The following is a 15,178-nucleotide window of genomic DNA, read 5'->3' on the forward strand; positions in this document are numbered from 1 at the left end:
GCAAGCCTCAGGTGTGGCTCCCACCCACACTCCTATGGGACTTTGCGTGGGCCACCGAGGTGTCACCTGTCCCCAGCTGAGTGTTTTCACCCCTCTGCCCTCCCCACGCTTCTCTTTAGTGCTGCACCTTTGCAGGAAGGGGGAGGTGTGTCCCGATGCCTCGTGGGTGCCCTAATGCTGATTACAGCCCTGAAGGGATGACAGTGAACCCAAACACGCAGCGCTGCCGGGTGACGCTCGTGGGAAAGCCCTGAGGCTGAGGGGTGACGGGGTGAGGAAGGAGCAGCCCTGATTCAGCCAGGGTGGGGGGGGAACCCTACAAATGTCTCAGGGCTGGGGGGGCCCCTCTGCTCCCCATGCACAGGGACCTGCATGGAATTTAGGGCAGCCAGGCAGGGACGGCTATAAATATCCCCATTTCAGATTCAGCTGCTTGCAGCTCTTCAGCCCCCCGGCTCGTTTGCTCTCTGCAGCCCAAAGAGAAGGGGAGCACAGCCCGGATGTGGGGTGCGAGCCGTCCCCTCCTTGTCTGCGAGCAGATAAGTCACAGGGGTCCCAACCCCCAGTGGAGACACCATTAACCCTTGCACCAATGGACTCAAACTGCACCAAATTGGCTCAACCCTTCCCCTGGCAGCTTTAACCTGGCTGCCACTGGGGTTCATGCTGGTTTGATGGGCACAGCTATGGGTCTTCCTTAGGGAAATGCTCCAGGACGTCCCCAAAACCAGTGCTGGGTACCCACAATCCTGCTGAGAGCCCCCCTGCTCTTCCCGGCTCCCCTCTTCCCAGCCGTTTGCTCCCTTCTCAGCAGACAGCCCCCAAACCTGCTGCCACCCCCACCCAAATCCACGCTGCTGGACCCGATGGGTGCTGCCGTGAGCCCACCCCAACCCCTTCCAGCACAGCACCAGGCACTCAGCACCATGACCACACGGTGACCCCAATGTACTGCTATCAGGGTGCACAGAACCCCTGCAGCTGCCCCCCAACACACCAGGGGAAGCCCCCCAATCCCCCTGCCCTCCCACCTACCGCTCTGTGTCCCGCTGTGTGTCTGCTCCCAGAGCCTGGCGCAGCCCCAGCCCCGCTGCCCGGCCCCTTGGCAGCACCGACCCCAGGGCTGTGCCAGCACAGCACCACCTGGGGCAGCCTGCAGAGGCTGGAACCCCACAGAACCAACCCCAGAACAGCTGGAACACGAGCAAATCCTATAGATGGCACATTATCCAGCCCCACGCAGGGTTCAGCGACCCAGCAGTGCTCCAGGAGTGCAAAACTCCACGGCGGGTCGCCCCTATCTCCTCCTCGTGCCCCTCTGTGTGCCCCACACAACCTGCAGCCCGTCGCTCCATTAGCTCCCTGCTTTCCCATTGACTCACCAGTTGGTCCCACTGATTCAGCCCTGCTGACTGCGGTCATTTCCCCGCTCCTGCGGTTCCCATTGACTCACCAGCACTTCTCCCAGGCTCACCCTTTCCATTCCCATCCTGTCACCCTTGGGCACTTATCACAGCCCAGCCAGGTCCATGCCTCCCTTCTGCCCAGCGCCGCACCATCAACACCACCGAGAGCGTCCCCACCATCGCCCCCATCCACACCCTTGGATTTGGGCACAAAGGCTGCACGGAGAGCTTGGGGGGGGCAAAGAGTTGCTCACATCTCTAACTCTGAGCACCATCTGCTGTGCTGTCTTTGCAGAAGCGGCATGCACTTTGCAGAAGGAGATTGCACTGTGCAGAGAAGGCACGCAGTGCAAAACTTGTGTCTACTCCATGCCTCTAACGCATTCCTCCGTGCATTTCTCTCCCTACGCGCTCCAACTTCAACACAGAAACTTAGGAATGAGGTCGAGCCACCATTAGGAGTGTTGGGGAATGGGAAAGTTTGCATTTTTCTCCCTGCTTTTTCTTTCAGGGAGCCGTGCGAGCGCAGGCCCCGGCTTGCATCGTGCATCGGCGCACCCAGAGAGTGGAAAATTCCTGCCCGATGCCGAGCGCGGATTGCGGTCCAACAGGTTTGTTTGAGCGCCGGCCCCTCCGGTTGTGTCAGTGCAAAAAAAAAAAACCTCATCCCTGGGGCATTCGTTGGGATCACATGGGTGAGCCTATAAAAATGATCCCTATCGCGACGGGGCAGCGCGCTGCTGGGAGAGCCGGGGCACAGCCACCAGCGCCTGGATACACACAGGTAACTGCCGCCCGTCCGTCTGTCCTTCCAACTATCTGTCCACCCACCCATCCGTCTGCCTGTCCATCCAAGCTTGGCTCCAATAGAGGCGACGAGTCTCGGCCGACCCAATGGGTTTCCTCCATTCTTTGGGGTCGGCACAGCGGGGTTGGAGACGGGTGGGCTGGGGCGAGCGGTGGAGGTGAGGGGTGGGATTGGATTCTCCCCACTCTCCTGCATCCCTGCTGTGGGGCTCTGTGACCCCAGGAGTTTGCTCCAGTGGTGCTTTGTGGCACCTCTGCTCCTCATCCTATGGTCTCCATTTTATGGTCCCCATCTAACGGTCTCCTTTTTATGGCCTCCACCTTTCGGCGTCCATCTGAGGGTCTCCATTTTATGTTCTCCATCCTATGGTCTCCATCTCTCTCCATCACATGGTTTCCATTCTCTGGACTCCATCTCATGATCTCCATCTCATAATCTGCATCCTATGGTCCCCATCTCATGATCTCCATCTCATGGTCTCAATTTTATGTCTCCATCCTATCATCTCCTCCTCACGATCTCCATTCCATGGTCTCCATCTCACGATCTCTATCTCACAGTCTCCATCTCATGGTCTCCATCTCACGGTCTCCATTTCACGGTCTCCATATCATGGTCTCCATCTCTACCGGAGGCTGTTGCTTAGGAACAGGCTCCTTCCTTTCTGATTTTCTTCTATTTGTTTTTAATATGGAAATGTGCAGCCCCCCAGGCCCTGAGCCACGCTCCTGGGGGTGCGTTTGGGATGTAACCAACATGAGTTGATGCAGCAGATTTGGGACGGGGCATGGGAACCCTTCTTGCAGGGTTTCAACCCCTGCCAACTGCAGCAACACCCCCAAATGCACCCCAAGAATGGACTCCCCGAGGCTGTTCACTGGGGGGTGTTTTGCTGGAGACGTCGCCGATTTATTTTGCACTGTGTGAGGAGGAATGGGAAGCAGAGAAGCCACAGGACGTGTTGTGAGAAGGGGAGCTTTCCCCAAATAGAAGCTCTTAACAGCTTCTGCACGAGGCGTCAGTGACTCCTAATGCTGGGGGGGGGGAAACTGAGTGCTGCACAAAAAGCTGTGCCTATAAATGCCCACAAATTTGGGGCAGGGGGGAGGCAGCAGGACGTGCGCATCAACAAAACCTCCCAGCTACGGGATGCAAAATGCGTGCAGCAGCACCAAACCCATCAGACAACGCCTCACCACTACGGGGTGCAAAAATCCTGCAGAAGGACCTTGCGTGTTGCCTTGCTTTGCTTCCTGGTTGCAAAAGATGCCTCCAGAGAGCCCCGCCAGCTCCAGGCTGGGGTGAGGGGGGAGATGTGGGGGTTGTGTAAGGCTTTCCCTGGAGGGCAGCAATCCTTCTGGGCTTAAATATTTATAAACCACGTGGTGAAGCCCTGAAATCCTGCAGTATCGAGGTGGGATGAGCCCCAAGCCACGGAGTATGGTGTGGCTGGGAAATGGGATGCAGATGGGCCCCACGGTGTGGACATAGGGAATTAATTCTGGGGAAGCCCCAGCTTGGTGGGACAGGGGATGCAGTTTGCAGAAATGTTCTTTTTGCTCATTTTAGGCCTTTCCCCTGGCCAACGAGGGGTGTGCACAGGGCTGGAAATCCTTGGGGCATTCCCTTTGGATAAGCAGAGCCCTGTAGCCACAAGCTGCAGGGCTGAGGCTCTGTGAGCAGGGCTGATTCCAACAGCGATTCCAATCTGGCAGCACAGCAGCGTTTCCTGCTCCATGTGCCAGGAGCAAAGCTCAGCCTCACCCCACCTCTGCCCAGGGGAAGCTCAGCCCTGCACTCCTTGGCCACGGCTCGGCTTTGCTCGGGGTGTTGGGATGTAGGGGAGGCAGCGGAGATGCTTTGGGTCAGAGACCCCTCTCCCCATAGCATCCCTTCCTTGGCCATGTCACCGCGCCGTGGTTTCCAGCCTCGGTGTGGGGGGTGGCAGCGTGCAGGAGGTGAATGCCTTCACTCAGCCCTCCTCTCCTCTCCTTGCAGGCGCCGCCGAGAGCACGAGATGGACCCCAAAGGGAAGGGCAGCCCCACGGTGACAATGACAGCGTTGGCACGCAGCCTGTAAGTACTGCACCCCCCCCCCCCCCCCCCCCGCACCACTGCTGTGCTTTGCTCTTTGCTCCCGTGCAATGCGTGCCACCCTGCTGCAGGAGGGCAGAGCTGGGCTGGGTGCTGCCTGCAGCAAAGGGAAATGGTTGGGCCCTTTGGCAACGCTGTGCAAATGATGATCCCCAGTCGTACAGAGCCCACAGGGTTCTAGGAGTGCTGCTCCTCAGCCCTACAGAGCCCATAGGGTTACCTGGGTGCTGATCTGCAACCCTACAGAGCCTATAGGGTCACGGGGGTGTTGCTTTTCAGCCCTACAGATCCCATAGTGTCTTAGGGATGCTGATCTGCAGCCCTACAGAGCCCATAGGGCTATAGGGGAACTGAGCCCCATTGGGGAGCACCAGGACTCTGTGAGGTTGTAGCGGTGCTGACCTCCAGCCCTACAGAGCCCATAGGGTTCTGGGGAAAGGCAATGCTGGAGCAGCATCTGCACACATCCTAAAAACCCAGAGGGGTTCTTCAGTCCCTTCTGGGAGAGGAAATAGAGGAAAAAAAGAGGAGTGATGTCAGCCCTACTGCTTGTGGGGTCAAAGCAGTCTGCAGGGGAGCAGCGGCGATGACAGAGGAGCAGACTGGGATCAGTTCAAGAGGCTTAAGTGGGAGCAGCTTTAATTACAGCTGGAGGGGATGCAGAGAGAGGCGAGATGGGCTCCTCCCCACACCCCACAGCCCCGTGATCTCCATGGGGCTCCATCCATGGGCCCCCCCAGCCCCGCTGGCCCCGCTCGGTGCCTCCTGCCGGGGCGGAGGTTGGGAGCACGGCCGCCTGTTTTGCCTGGAAGTCACAATTGTGCTTTTGTTTTTGCACGGAATCTTGTTGGGGGGGGTGAAGGGGGAGTGAAGGGGGGGGGGGGGTCGTTTAGGAATTTCTGACCATAACGCCGCCAGGAACTTTTTATGCCACAATTAAGCACCTGCTACAGCAAATAAAGCCAAATCATGCGGCTGGAAACCGGGCTGCACGCTTCCTTTCCCCCCCCCTCCCTCCCCCCCGTGACCCGCTCCAAAGGAAAAGAAAAGCAAAAGGCTGCAGCTCCACAGATCCCATTACCAGGGACAAACCCACAGCCCCCAAAAATCCCCCAAAAGGGACCCCCCCCCCCCCTTTCCCCCCAGATAAGAGATCCCATCTTCTGCTATGGAGAAAGAGACCCCTGAGCTGCAAGTTAGGTGAGCAGGGGGTGAAGGTGAGCACTGGGGTTTGGGTGCTGGTGATGCGACATCAGTGCCAACCCCGTGGGTGACCCCAACCCATTGGGTGACCCTAACCCTATGTGTGACCCCCAACCCTATGCAAAAGGAGCAGGACCCTGAGCAGAGCGCTGTTCCGTGCAGAAAAAAGGGGACGAGGAGGAGGAGGAAGAGGAGGAGGAAGGGGGGGATGCGGGGGGAGGATGGAGGGCATCACATGATGCGGATGTACGGGGTCAGAGCGCGGGGCCGGGCGCTTTCGCAGCAGCCGCGCAGCTGTGATGATGACTCTTGAGTTTTTCCACTCTGGGTTTATAGGGATTGGGGTGAGGAGGGGGTGGCGATGGGGGGATTTGAGGACGTGAAGGCGTCGTTGCAGTGTTTTAGGGGGGGAGATGGGGGTGCGCCCCCCCCCCCCCCCCCCGGCTCTGCTCCCCCCCGCTGCTGGGAAGGGGTCACCTCTGTGGTCCTCGTAGTGTGTGGTTACCCCCCAGTTCTGTCCCTGCTGTGCAATAACGGGGGGCAAGGTGGGGTCCCACGGAGGGGGGTTATGGGCACGATGGGGCGCTATGGAGGGGCTATTGGTGGGGGGGGGGGGTCCCATAGAAGGAGGTTTAGGGATAGGATGGGGTCGCGTGGAGGGTTCGGGGTCAGACGGGACCCCATAGAGTGTGAGTGCCAGACCCCTGTGAAGGGGTGAGGGTACGATAGAACCACGGAGAGGATTTGGGGGGCGGGGGGGGGGGGTCTGTGCAGGGGTAGCATCCTATGCAGGTGGGTGCAGGTGGGCATCCTATGGGGGTCACGGGGGCACACGGCTCTGCGGGGGGGGGGGGGGGGTGAGGGTCAGGATGGGACCCCACCCCCAGAAACCTCCGGTCGCCCCCCCCTCGGTGCTCGCTCTCAGCCAATGAGCGGCCGCGGGGGGAGCGGGGGGGCGGGGCTTCGCGGGGCCGCTTGTTTTTTGTGAATGAGAGGCGGAGCGGCCCCGACTGCAGCGCGCGGCTCCGCGCAGCGCTCCGCGCAACGCCGCCGCTGGGCGCAAAGGGCTCCGCGCAACGCTGCGCACCGCGGATGCGGAGCTCGGAGCGGCCTCGGCGCCGCCATGGGCCTTAAAACGCGCAGCTCAGCGCGGGGCCGCGCAGCTCCGATCCGCGCAAATTACGCCGTGATCATGTCAGGGGGGCTGCGCCCGGCCCCGGCCCCTGGGAGCCGCCGCTTCGTCTGTGTTGGTGTAAGTACGGACCTCCCCGTCCGCCTCCGCGCATCCTTCCGCTCGGGGGGAAGGAGAGGGGGGGGCACAGCCGTGGCCCGGCCCTATTGCGGTGCCCCCGGTCCGGCTGCTCCGAGTCCCCCCCCCCATCCCCCAGGTCCCCTTTGCGATCGGCCCCGGTGCTCCCTGCACTTTCGGCCCTATTGCGGTGCTCCCGGGCTGAGTCCTCCGCGCACCCCCGGCCCCATAACAGCGCTCCGGGCCCGCTGCTCCCCGGCCCTATTGCGGTGCCCATCCGGACGCTCGGAGCACGCCCTGTCCCTATTGCAATGCCCTGCACCCGTTCCCCCTTTGCGATTTCTTGCATCCCCAGCCTGGTTGCTCTGAGCAGCCCCGGCCTCATTGCAGCGCCCCGGGCCTGCTGCTCCCCGGCCCTCTTGCAGTGCCTATCCGGATGTCCTGGCCCTATTACATTGCCTATTACACCCATTCCCAATAACCCTTCCCCTTTTGCAATGCCCCATACCCGCTAATCTGCGTGCTCTGAGCACCCCTGGCCCTATTGCAGTGCCCCAGTCCCACTGCTCCAAGCATCCCAGCCCTATTGCAAAGCCCCAATCCTAATGCTTTGAGCATCCCAGCCCCGTTCGGTGCCCCCCGTCCCGATGCTCTGAGCGCCCCCAGCCCTCTTGCAATGCCCCCACTCTGTTTTAGGGGCTCTCCTCCCCTCGCTGGGTGGGATGGAGGATTTTTTTTGTTGCTAGGCAACGGCTCCCGGGGGTGATGGTGCAGTTGCCGTGGCAACCGCAGGTTGGGCAGCATGGAAAAAGCAGTTTGGGGTGTTCTGTTTTTTAGGAGGGGGTGTATTGGGGGCCCACGGTTTGGATATGGGGCAGATGGAGCATTGGGGAAGGAGTTTGCAGGGGGCAGCTGCGTGTGCTGGTGGCTGAATTTGGGAACCCTATAAGTAACTGCTGCAAAGCTCTGTGAGTCCTGACACCCCCCCTGGGGACCTCCTGACCCCATAGAACAAAGCTCTGCTCCAAGGGAACAAAATGGGAACCAATCTCCAGGAGCTACTGGGGCAGCAAGCAGCATGCCCTGCATCCTGCCCCCTTTTTGCCATGCCCCCAAGGAGCATCTCAGCTCCCTAAAAGCGGGAAGGAATGGGGCTGATGGTGGCAGATGGGGAAGTTTTGCTTTGAGGTCGGCCCAGAGCCACCCAGCTGTGATGCTTTGGGTTCGTGCTGCATCCCTGCGCGGCCAGGTGTGTGCAGGAGGGAGCTGCTCACATTGCAAAGTCCTTGCCTCCATTCGGAGCTCCCCGCGTGCAGCGCCGGTTGCCATCGTTACGGGGTATTTTTGCTCCAAGGTTTTGTGCTGGTGGTTTATTATAGCATCTCAGGAGGGGGTGACAAGGGGGGAAGAGATGTGCTGCTTTGCAAAGTTCGAAGACACTGGGATCTTTCTATTTTTTTTTTTTTCCTCCTCATCCATCAGTTTCCTCCGTGGGCATCTCCTTCATCCCAGCCCGTGTGCTCCAGGCATCCCCAGCCCTGTTGCAATGCCCATTAGGATGCACGGAGCACTCCTTGGCCCTGTTGCAGTGCCCCCAGCCCCAGTGCTCCCAATATCCTTAGCCTTATTGCAATGCTCCTCCAGATGCTTAAAGCACTGCCTGGCCCTACTGCGTTGTCCCACCCCCATTCCCAACGCTCCTTCCCCTATTGCAATGCCCCCACCCTCAGGCCCAGTGCTCCCCATCCCCACTGCAGTGCATGGAGCGCCCCTCGGCCCTGTTGCAATGCCCCACATCCGTTCCCTGCTGCAAGGAGTTAATTCTTGCAGATTTGAGCTCTGAACGGTGCTGCTGCTGTGCACATGGGCCTGCAGGATGCGCGCGCTTTGCATCGGGCTCACAGCTCCGCGCTCCTCGGGGGAGGTTTCATGTTGCACCTGGTGCTGGGAGGAAATGCAATGAGCGTCTTTGCTGCTCTGGGTCAGAAGCGGGAGCAAACAGGGTGGGAAATTGGGGGCAGGTCGGTGCTGGGGGCGCAGAGCCCTGTGCTCACTGTGCATAAAAGCAATAGGGGTTGGCGGTGCTGCTGTGCGTGCTTCCATCTGGAAGCTTCGCTTGCAAATGCTGGGAAGGGAGAAAGGGGAAATAAAAATAAAAAAATAAATAGAAGCCTCATCTCACATGAACAAGCATGAGAGAGGGAGAGGGAGGGAGGGAGGGCATGTGTCTGACGCGGCACAGCAACGCACGCAGCCACGAGGATATTAAATTTTAAAGGGGACGGGCTGGGATGCGTGCAGGGAGGAAGGAGGCAGCCGTGCTTGCTGGTGGCTGTGAGCATCCTCTCGTCGCTTCTTCCCCCCCAGGTCCCAATTAATGGATTCTGACATGGATTATGAGAGGCCAAACGTAGAAACTATCAAGTGCGTCGTGGTCGGGGACAACGCGGTGGGCAAGACCCGGCTCATCTGCGCCCGCGCCTGCAACGCCACGCTCACCCAGTACCAGCTCCTCGCCACCCACGTGCCCACGGTGTGGGCCATCGACCAGTACCGTGTGTGCCAGGAGGTGAGGGACCGACCCCGTGGGGTGGGGACGGAGCTGGGGCTTCCCCGTGGGGTTTCCTCCTCTGTGTCCTGAGTTCAGTGGCAGTGGTCCCTTTGGTGGCAATGGTCCCTTTGCTGGGATGATAAAGAGGTGAGGGACCGGCCCCATGGGGATGGGGATGGAGCTGGGGCTTCCCCGTGGGGTTTACTCCTTTGTCACGAGTTTGGGGGCAGTGGTCCCCTTGGTGGGATGGTCAGGAGGTCTGGGACCAACCCTATGGGGATGGGGCTTCCCCATGGGATTCATTCCTCTGCCCCTTGGTGGCAGTGGCCCCTTGGTGGGATGGTCATCTTGGTGGCAATGGTCCCTTTGCTCAGATGGTAAGGAGGTGAGGGACCAACCCCATGGGGATCGGGATGGAGTTGGAGGAGTAAATTCCTTAGGGAAGACTCCCGTCGTCCCTTTGGTGGGCTGGTCCCCTCGGTGGGACTGCGCCATTGGGAGGATGTGGGGACTTTCTTCACGCAGAGCTCCAGGATTCACAGCGTTTTCGTTGCCACAGGTGCTGGAGCGCTCGCGGGATGTGGTAGATGATGTCAGCGTGTCCCTGCGGCTCTGGGACACCTTTGGAGACCACCACAAAGACCGGCGCTTTGCGTATGGCAGGTAGGGGAGAGGAGAACCCCGTGCTGAGGTGGGAGCTTCCATCACCGGGGTGGATCTTGACCCTTTTTTCCCCTCTCAGATCCGACGTCGTGGTTTTGTGCTTCTCCATCGCCAACCCCAACTCCCTGCACCATGTGAAGACCATGTGGTACCCGGAGATCAAACACTTCTGTCCCCGCGCGCCCGTCATCCTGGTGGGCTGCCAGCTGGACCTGCGCTACGCCGACCTGGAGGCCGTCAACCGGGCACGGCGTCCCTTGGCCAGGTGGGAGACGTCCGTGCCCCCGAATCCTTTCTCCTTGCCATGCATGCAAAGAGGCCGTAGAATCATAGAGCTGGAAGGGGCCGTCTGGTCCAACTCCAATGAACGGGGAAACCTGCAGCTCGGTCAGGTGCTCAGAGCCCCATCCAGCCTGACCTTGGGTGTCTCCAGGGATGGGACGTTATCTTCTTTATTATACGAGGTTTCTTCATCACCTTCATGATTTCCTCTTCTCCAGGCCAATCAAACCCAACGAGATCCTTCCCCCGGAGAAGGGAAGGGAGGTGGCCAAAGAACTGGGGATCCCCTATTACGAGACGAGCGTGGTGGCTCAGTTTGGCATCAAGGACGTCTTCGACAACGCCATCCGTGCCGCCCTCATCTCCCGCCGTCACCTGCAGTTCTGGAAGTCCCATCTACGCAACGTGCAGCGGCCCCTCCTCCAAGCCCCCTTCCTGCCCCCCAGGCCCCCTCCGCCCATCATCGTGGTGCCGGATCCCCCATCCAACAACGAGGAGCACCCGGCCCACCTCTTGGAGGACCCCCTGTGCGCGGACGTCATCCTGGTGCTGCAAGAGAAGATCAAAATCTACGCTCACAAGATCTACCTCTCCACCTCCTCCTCCAAGTTTTACGACCTGTTCCTCATGGACCTGAGCGAGGAGGACCAGCAGAGCAGTGCAGGGCATGGTTTTGGGGTTGCCATCACCGCAGCGGCCGAGAGGATGCTGCACCAAGAGGAGAGGCATCACGGACGGGATTTCCTCCTCCGAGCTGCGAGCTTTGATATCTGTGAAAGCACCGAGGAGGGCAGCTCCGGCCAGCGAAAACCGTGCCTTAGAGCCTCCACCAGTGATGGGATCCTACGGGGGAACCGCTATGAGAACGGGGAACGCGGGCTACGACGGGGACGGGACCTCTCCTCTTGGAGCCGGGCCTTCATCAGCATCCAGGAGGAGATGGCCGAAGACCCGTTGACCTACAAATCCAAGCTGATGGTGGTGGTGAAGATGGATGCTTCCATCCAACCGGGCCCTTTCCGGGCCGTGCTGAAGTATTTGTACACCGGGGAGCTGGATGAGAAGGAGCGGGACCTCATGCACATCGCTCACATCGCGGAGCTGCTGGAGGTGTTCGACCTCCGCATGATGGTGGCCAACATCCTCAACAACGAGGCGTTCATGAACCAGGAGATCACCAAAGCCTTCCACGTCCGGAGGACGAACCGGGTGAAGGAATGCCTGGCCAAGGGGACTTTCTCGGGTACGACCCCGTCCCCTTCTCTCTTGCCCGTACCAACGCTCTGAAACGCCGTGTGCTCTGCCTTCCTTGGGATTTTGGTGGTGCTCACTTACAGGCGTTGCGTTTCTGGGTTTTTCACCTCCAAGCTCCATCCCAGGCCATGCAACACCACGTTCTCCCTCTAGCTGAATTGGTTCACATGGACAGACCAAGGGGGGCTGTGGGAGCCCTGGAACAGCCCAGGGTAGAGCAGAACAGGGGATGCTCGTCCTTGTGAGGAGCAGGGAGGAGGATGGGGACATGCTCTGCAGTGTGTGGGTGAGGCTTTTCTCCCCGCGTTTTGCCCTTTGCTTTCCAACACTGTTCACCTTGGGAATGCCCTCGGGCAGGGCTGTGCACAGTGCCGTGGGTGACGTAGCCCTTCCCTGAGTTCCTTGGAGGATGCTGGAAAACAAACACATCCTTAGGGCAGAGTACAGGGCCGTGCGTTTGTCCTTCTGTCTCCTTGCCTTTGGTGTCCTGTGGTGGGGATGGCTGAGCCCTGTGTGACAGGGCCGTCCCTCTGCTCGTTTGCAGATGTCACCTTCGTGCTGGATGACGGTGCTATCAGTGCCCACAAGCCCCTGCTCATCTCCAGCTGCGACTGGATGGCCGCGATGTTCGGCGGTCCCTTCGTGGAGAGCTCCACTAATGAGGTGAGGATGCGCTCAGGGAGGGTGTGGGACAGCCATGGGGTGACCGTTGGAATCATAGAAGCATTTAGGTTGGAAAAGACCTCTGTGATCATCAAGTCCAACTATCAACCCGTCCCCACCGTGCCCATAGAATCATAGAGTCATAAAGCTTGGAAAAAGCCTCCAAGATCAAGTCCAGCTGTTGACCCGTCACCACCATGGCTGTGACTCTTGCAGGTGGCACTTCCTTACACCAGCAAGAGCTGCATGCGGGCCGTGCTGGAGTATCTTTACACGGGGCAGTTCAGCTCCAGCCCTGACCTCGATGACATGAAGCTCATCATCTTGGCCAACCGCCTCTGCCTGCCCCACTTGGTGGCTCTTACCGGTGAGTTGGTGCCCCCAAAACTTGGTGGCAGCTCTTTAATCACCCCATCCCAACTGCCCCCCTAAGCCCCTGTGTCACCCACAGAGCAGTACACCGTCACCGGGCTGATGGAAGCTGCGCAGATGATGGTGGACATCGATGGGGACGTGCTGGTGTTCCTGGAGCTGGCACAGGTAGGTGGGATGGGATGAACGAGGTGAGGGTGACACCGCCGCTGCGGAGAAGACGGCAGGATCGGGTCCTTGATGCCCGCGGGGATTGGGGACCTTGGGATGGATGAGGTCCCCACGGTGGCTCTGACGCGTGCTCCATCTCCCGCAGTTCCACTGCGCCTACCAGCTCGCCGACTGGTGCCTCCACCACATCTGCACCAACTACAACAACGTCTGCCGCAAGTTTCCCCGTGACATGAAGGCCATGTCAGGAGGTGAGCGCGGTCGGTGTGGGGCGGTGGGGACGCTGGGGACACCCAGCACTGTGCTCACCCCCGATGTCCCCGCAGAGAACCAGGAGTACTTCGAGAAGCACCGCTGGCCGCCGGTGTGGTACCTGAAGGAGGAGGACCACTACCAGCGGGCCAAGAAGGAGCGGGAGAAGGAAGACTACCTCCACCTCAAACGGCAGCCCAAGAGGCGGTGGCTCTTCTGGAACTCCCCTTCCTCCTCTCCTTCATCGTCGGCGGCCACAGCCTCCTCCTCTTCCTCCTCCTCCTCCTCCTCGGCTGTGGTTTGATCCTTGCTGCGGCTCCAGGAGATGAGGAGGAGGAAGGCCGCCCGGCGCCCGTTGGGTGCCACCAATGGGTGCCCCGAGGAGATGGAGGGAGTGCATCCCCACAGCGAGGGCTCTGCTGTCCACGTGCCAGCGCCGGGACTGGCACAAAGCAGCAGGAGAGGAGGTGACAGGAGCGCGAGGGCTGTCTGGTTTTGTTTTCATTCATTCTTTCTTTCCAACATCAACCGCATGAGGAAGAAGAAGAGAAGCGTCCTGCTTCCACCTTTCAGTTGTAACCAGGAGCTGCAGGGTAGGGTTGGGTTTTGTGGGATGCCATCCTGCTGCGCCTTGGACTTGCAGTAGGGTGAGGAAGGAGCCCGGTCCCCAGAGGACCAAGCAGAGGATCCTACTTGGCTGCAGGAGCCACGCACCGCAGCTCCATCCGCTTCCATGGAGGGCCGTCCCAGTTTGGGCAACTGCTGGGAACAGGAGCCCCTCTCCTCCACCTCTCCCCGTGGAAAGTTTGGGCCTCAGCAGTGCAAGAGCCCAGGGTGCACATGTTTCACCAAAAAGAAATTTGAAGCAAAAAAAAAAAAAATTATATATATATACATATATATATATATATAAGACCACCAAAAAAGCCAAAAGAAACCACCAACCCCCACCCCCAACACCCAACCCCACGCTCCCAGCCTGGGAGCCGAGCCTGAAAGGCTCCGTTGTAATAAATGCTATTTGAAAAGCCCAGCGTAGTCCCTGTGTGTTTGGGAGGAGCGGAGAAGCAAGGATGCAGCCCTTAACAACCCAGATCCCGTGGCAGCGATGCTCCTGGGTGATGCTCTGTGTCACTGCTCTTTTTGGATGCTCAGCCGTGGATGCGGGAGCACAGGAGCAGATGCAGCGGGTGCAATGCTTTGCAGCAGGTAGGATGAGGTTTTGTTCCCTTTGGAAAGCATCCCCACCGTGCATGTCCTGCAGGAGCTGCCCCTGCTGGGTTTGCATGCAGAGCACAGCGCCAGGCTGTTGTCCCCCCCTCCCCGTGCTGGCAGCTCCTGCTTTGGGTGCTTGCGATGAGAAATGCCCTGCATGTGATCCAGCAGGATGGCTGGGGGCAGCTCTGGGGTTTTTGCAAGCACCGCATGGATTTGCATTGCAGCTCCAGCAGCACACAGCCTGTTTGCACCAGGGACCGAGCTTGCAGCCTCCTGCTTCTACAGGCAGCTAAAGAGCATGGGGCCCGTGGCAAAAGCAGCAGAAGTTTGCTGCTGAGGACCTGCAGCAGCATTGCTGGTGGGGATGCAGAGCTCTGCAATGTCCAGGGCATGCGAAGCCAAAACGTAATGGCAAAGCAAAGGGGAAAAAGGGATGAGGAATCAGGATTGTTGTTGTTTTTAAAGTTTATTCTTCCTTCATAAAGATACGTGTAAAAAAAAAATCCTAGATAAAACTAACTGGCTGGGCCAGAGCTCTGTATAAAAACACACCATCACACATAGTAAAAAAAAAAAAAACAACAAAAAAACCCAGCTATTTTTATATTATAAGTTAACGTATGTACGCGTTTGCAATTAATAAATACATAAATACAAAAGTTCTGCTGGTATTTGGCACAGGGCTGGAGAGGACGGAAAGGGGCGCAGGGGGGGCTGCCCACAAACCTGCGCCTGCGCAGGGGAGCTCCAGGTTGGGCTGCAGCTCCGTCGCCCTGCAACACCTCATCCCTGAGCTGTGCGTCGTCCCTGCAGGTGGAGGAGCAACCCAGCCAGCTGGGGGCCCCCACGGCCCTGGCAATGGGAATGAGCCGAGCCGGCCTTATTTCAGCCGCCTCAGTGCCAATGAATGGCGCCCGCGTCACCTGCAGTCACAGAATCGTGGACTTGGGTTGGAAGGGGCCTTGAGGATCATCCAGTTCCAACCCCACTGC

General features: G+C 59.2%; 1 protein-coding gene across 2 annotated transcripts; it reads left to right on the forward strand.

The window, feature by feature from the left end:
• Positions 1-4,231: 4,231 nt before the first annotated feature.
• Positions 4,232-13,272, forward strand: RHOBTB2 (Rho related BTB domain containing 2; the record flags this gene model as incomplete). Of its 2 annotated transcripts, none has more annotated exons than XM_079547403.1 (10): positions 4,232-4,290; positions 9,128-9,329; positions 9,871-9,974; positions 10,054-10,239; positions 10,475-11,499; positions 12,055-12,173; positions 12,390-12,540; positions 12,625-12,713; positions 12,862-12,967; positions 13,043-13,272. In XM_079547403.1, 10 exons carry the CDS (start codon positions 4,232-4,234, stop codon positions 13,270-13,272), a joined length of 2,271 nt encoding a protein of 756 aa, XP_079403529.1. The 2 variants fall into 2 exon arrangements, with proteins under 2 accessions (XP_079403529.1, XP_079403528.1); XM_079547402.1 differs by lacking the exon at positions 4,232-4,290 and adding an exon at positions 6,500-6,763.
• Positions 13,273-15,178: the final 1,906 nt, after the last annotated feature.

This window comes from Tetrao urogallus (genome assembly GCF_951394365.1).
Source record: "Tetrao urogallus genome assembly, chromosome: 27".
NCBI lineage: Eukaryota > Metazoa > Chordata > Aves > Galliformes > Phasianidae > Tetrao > Tetrao urogallus.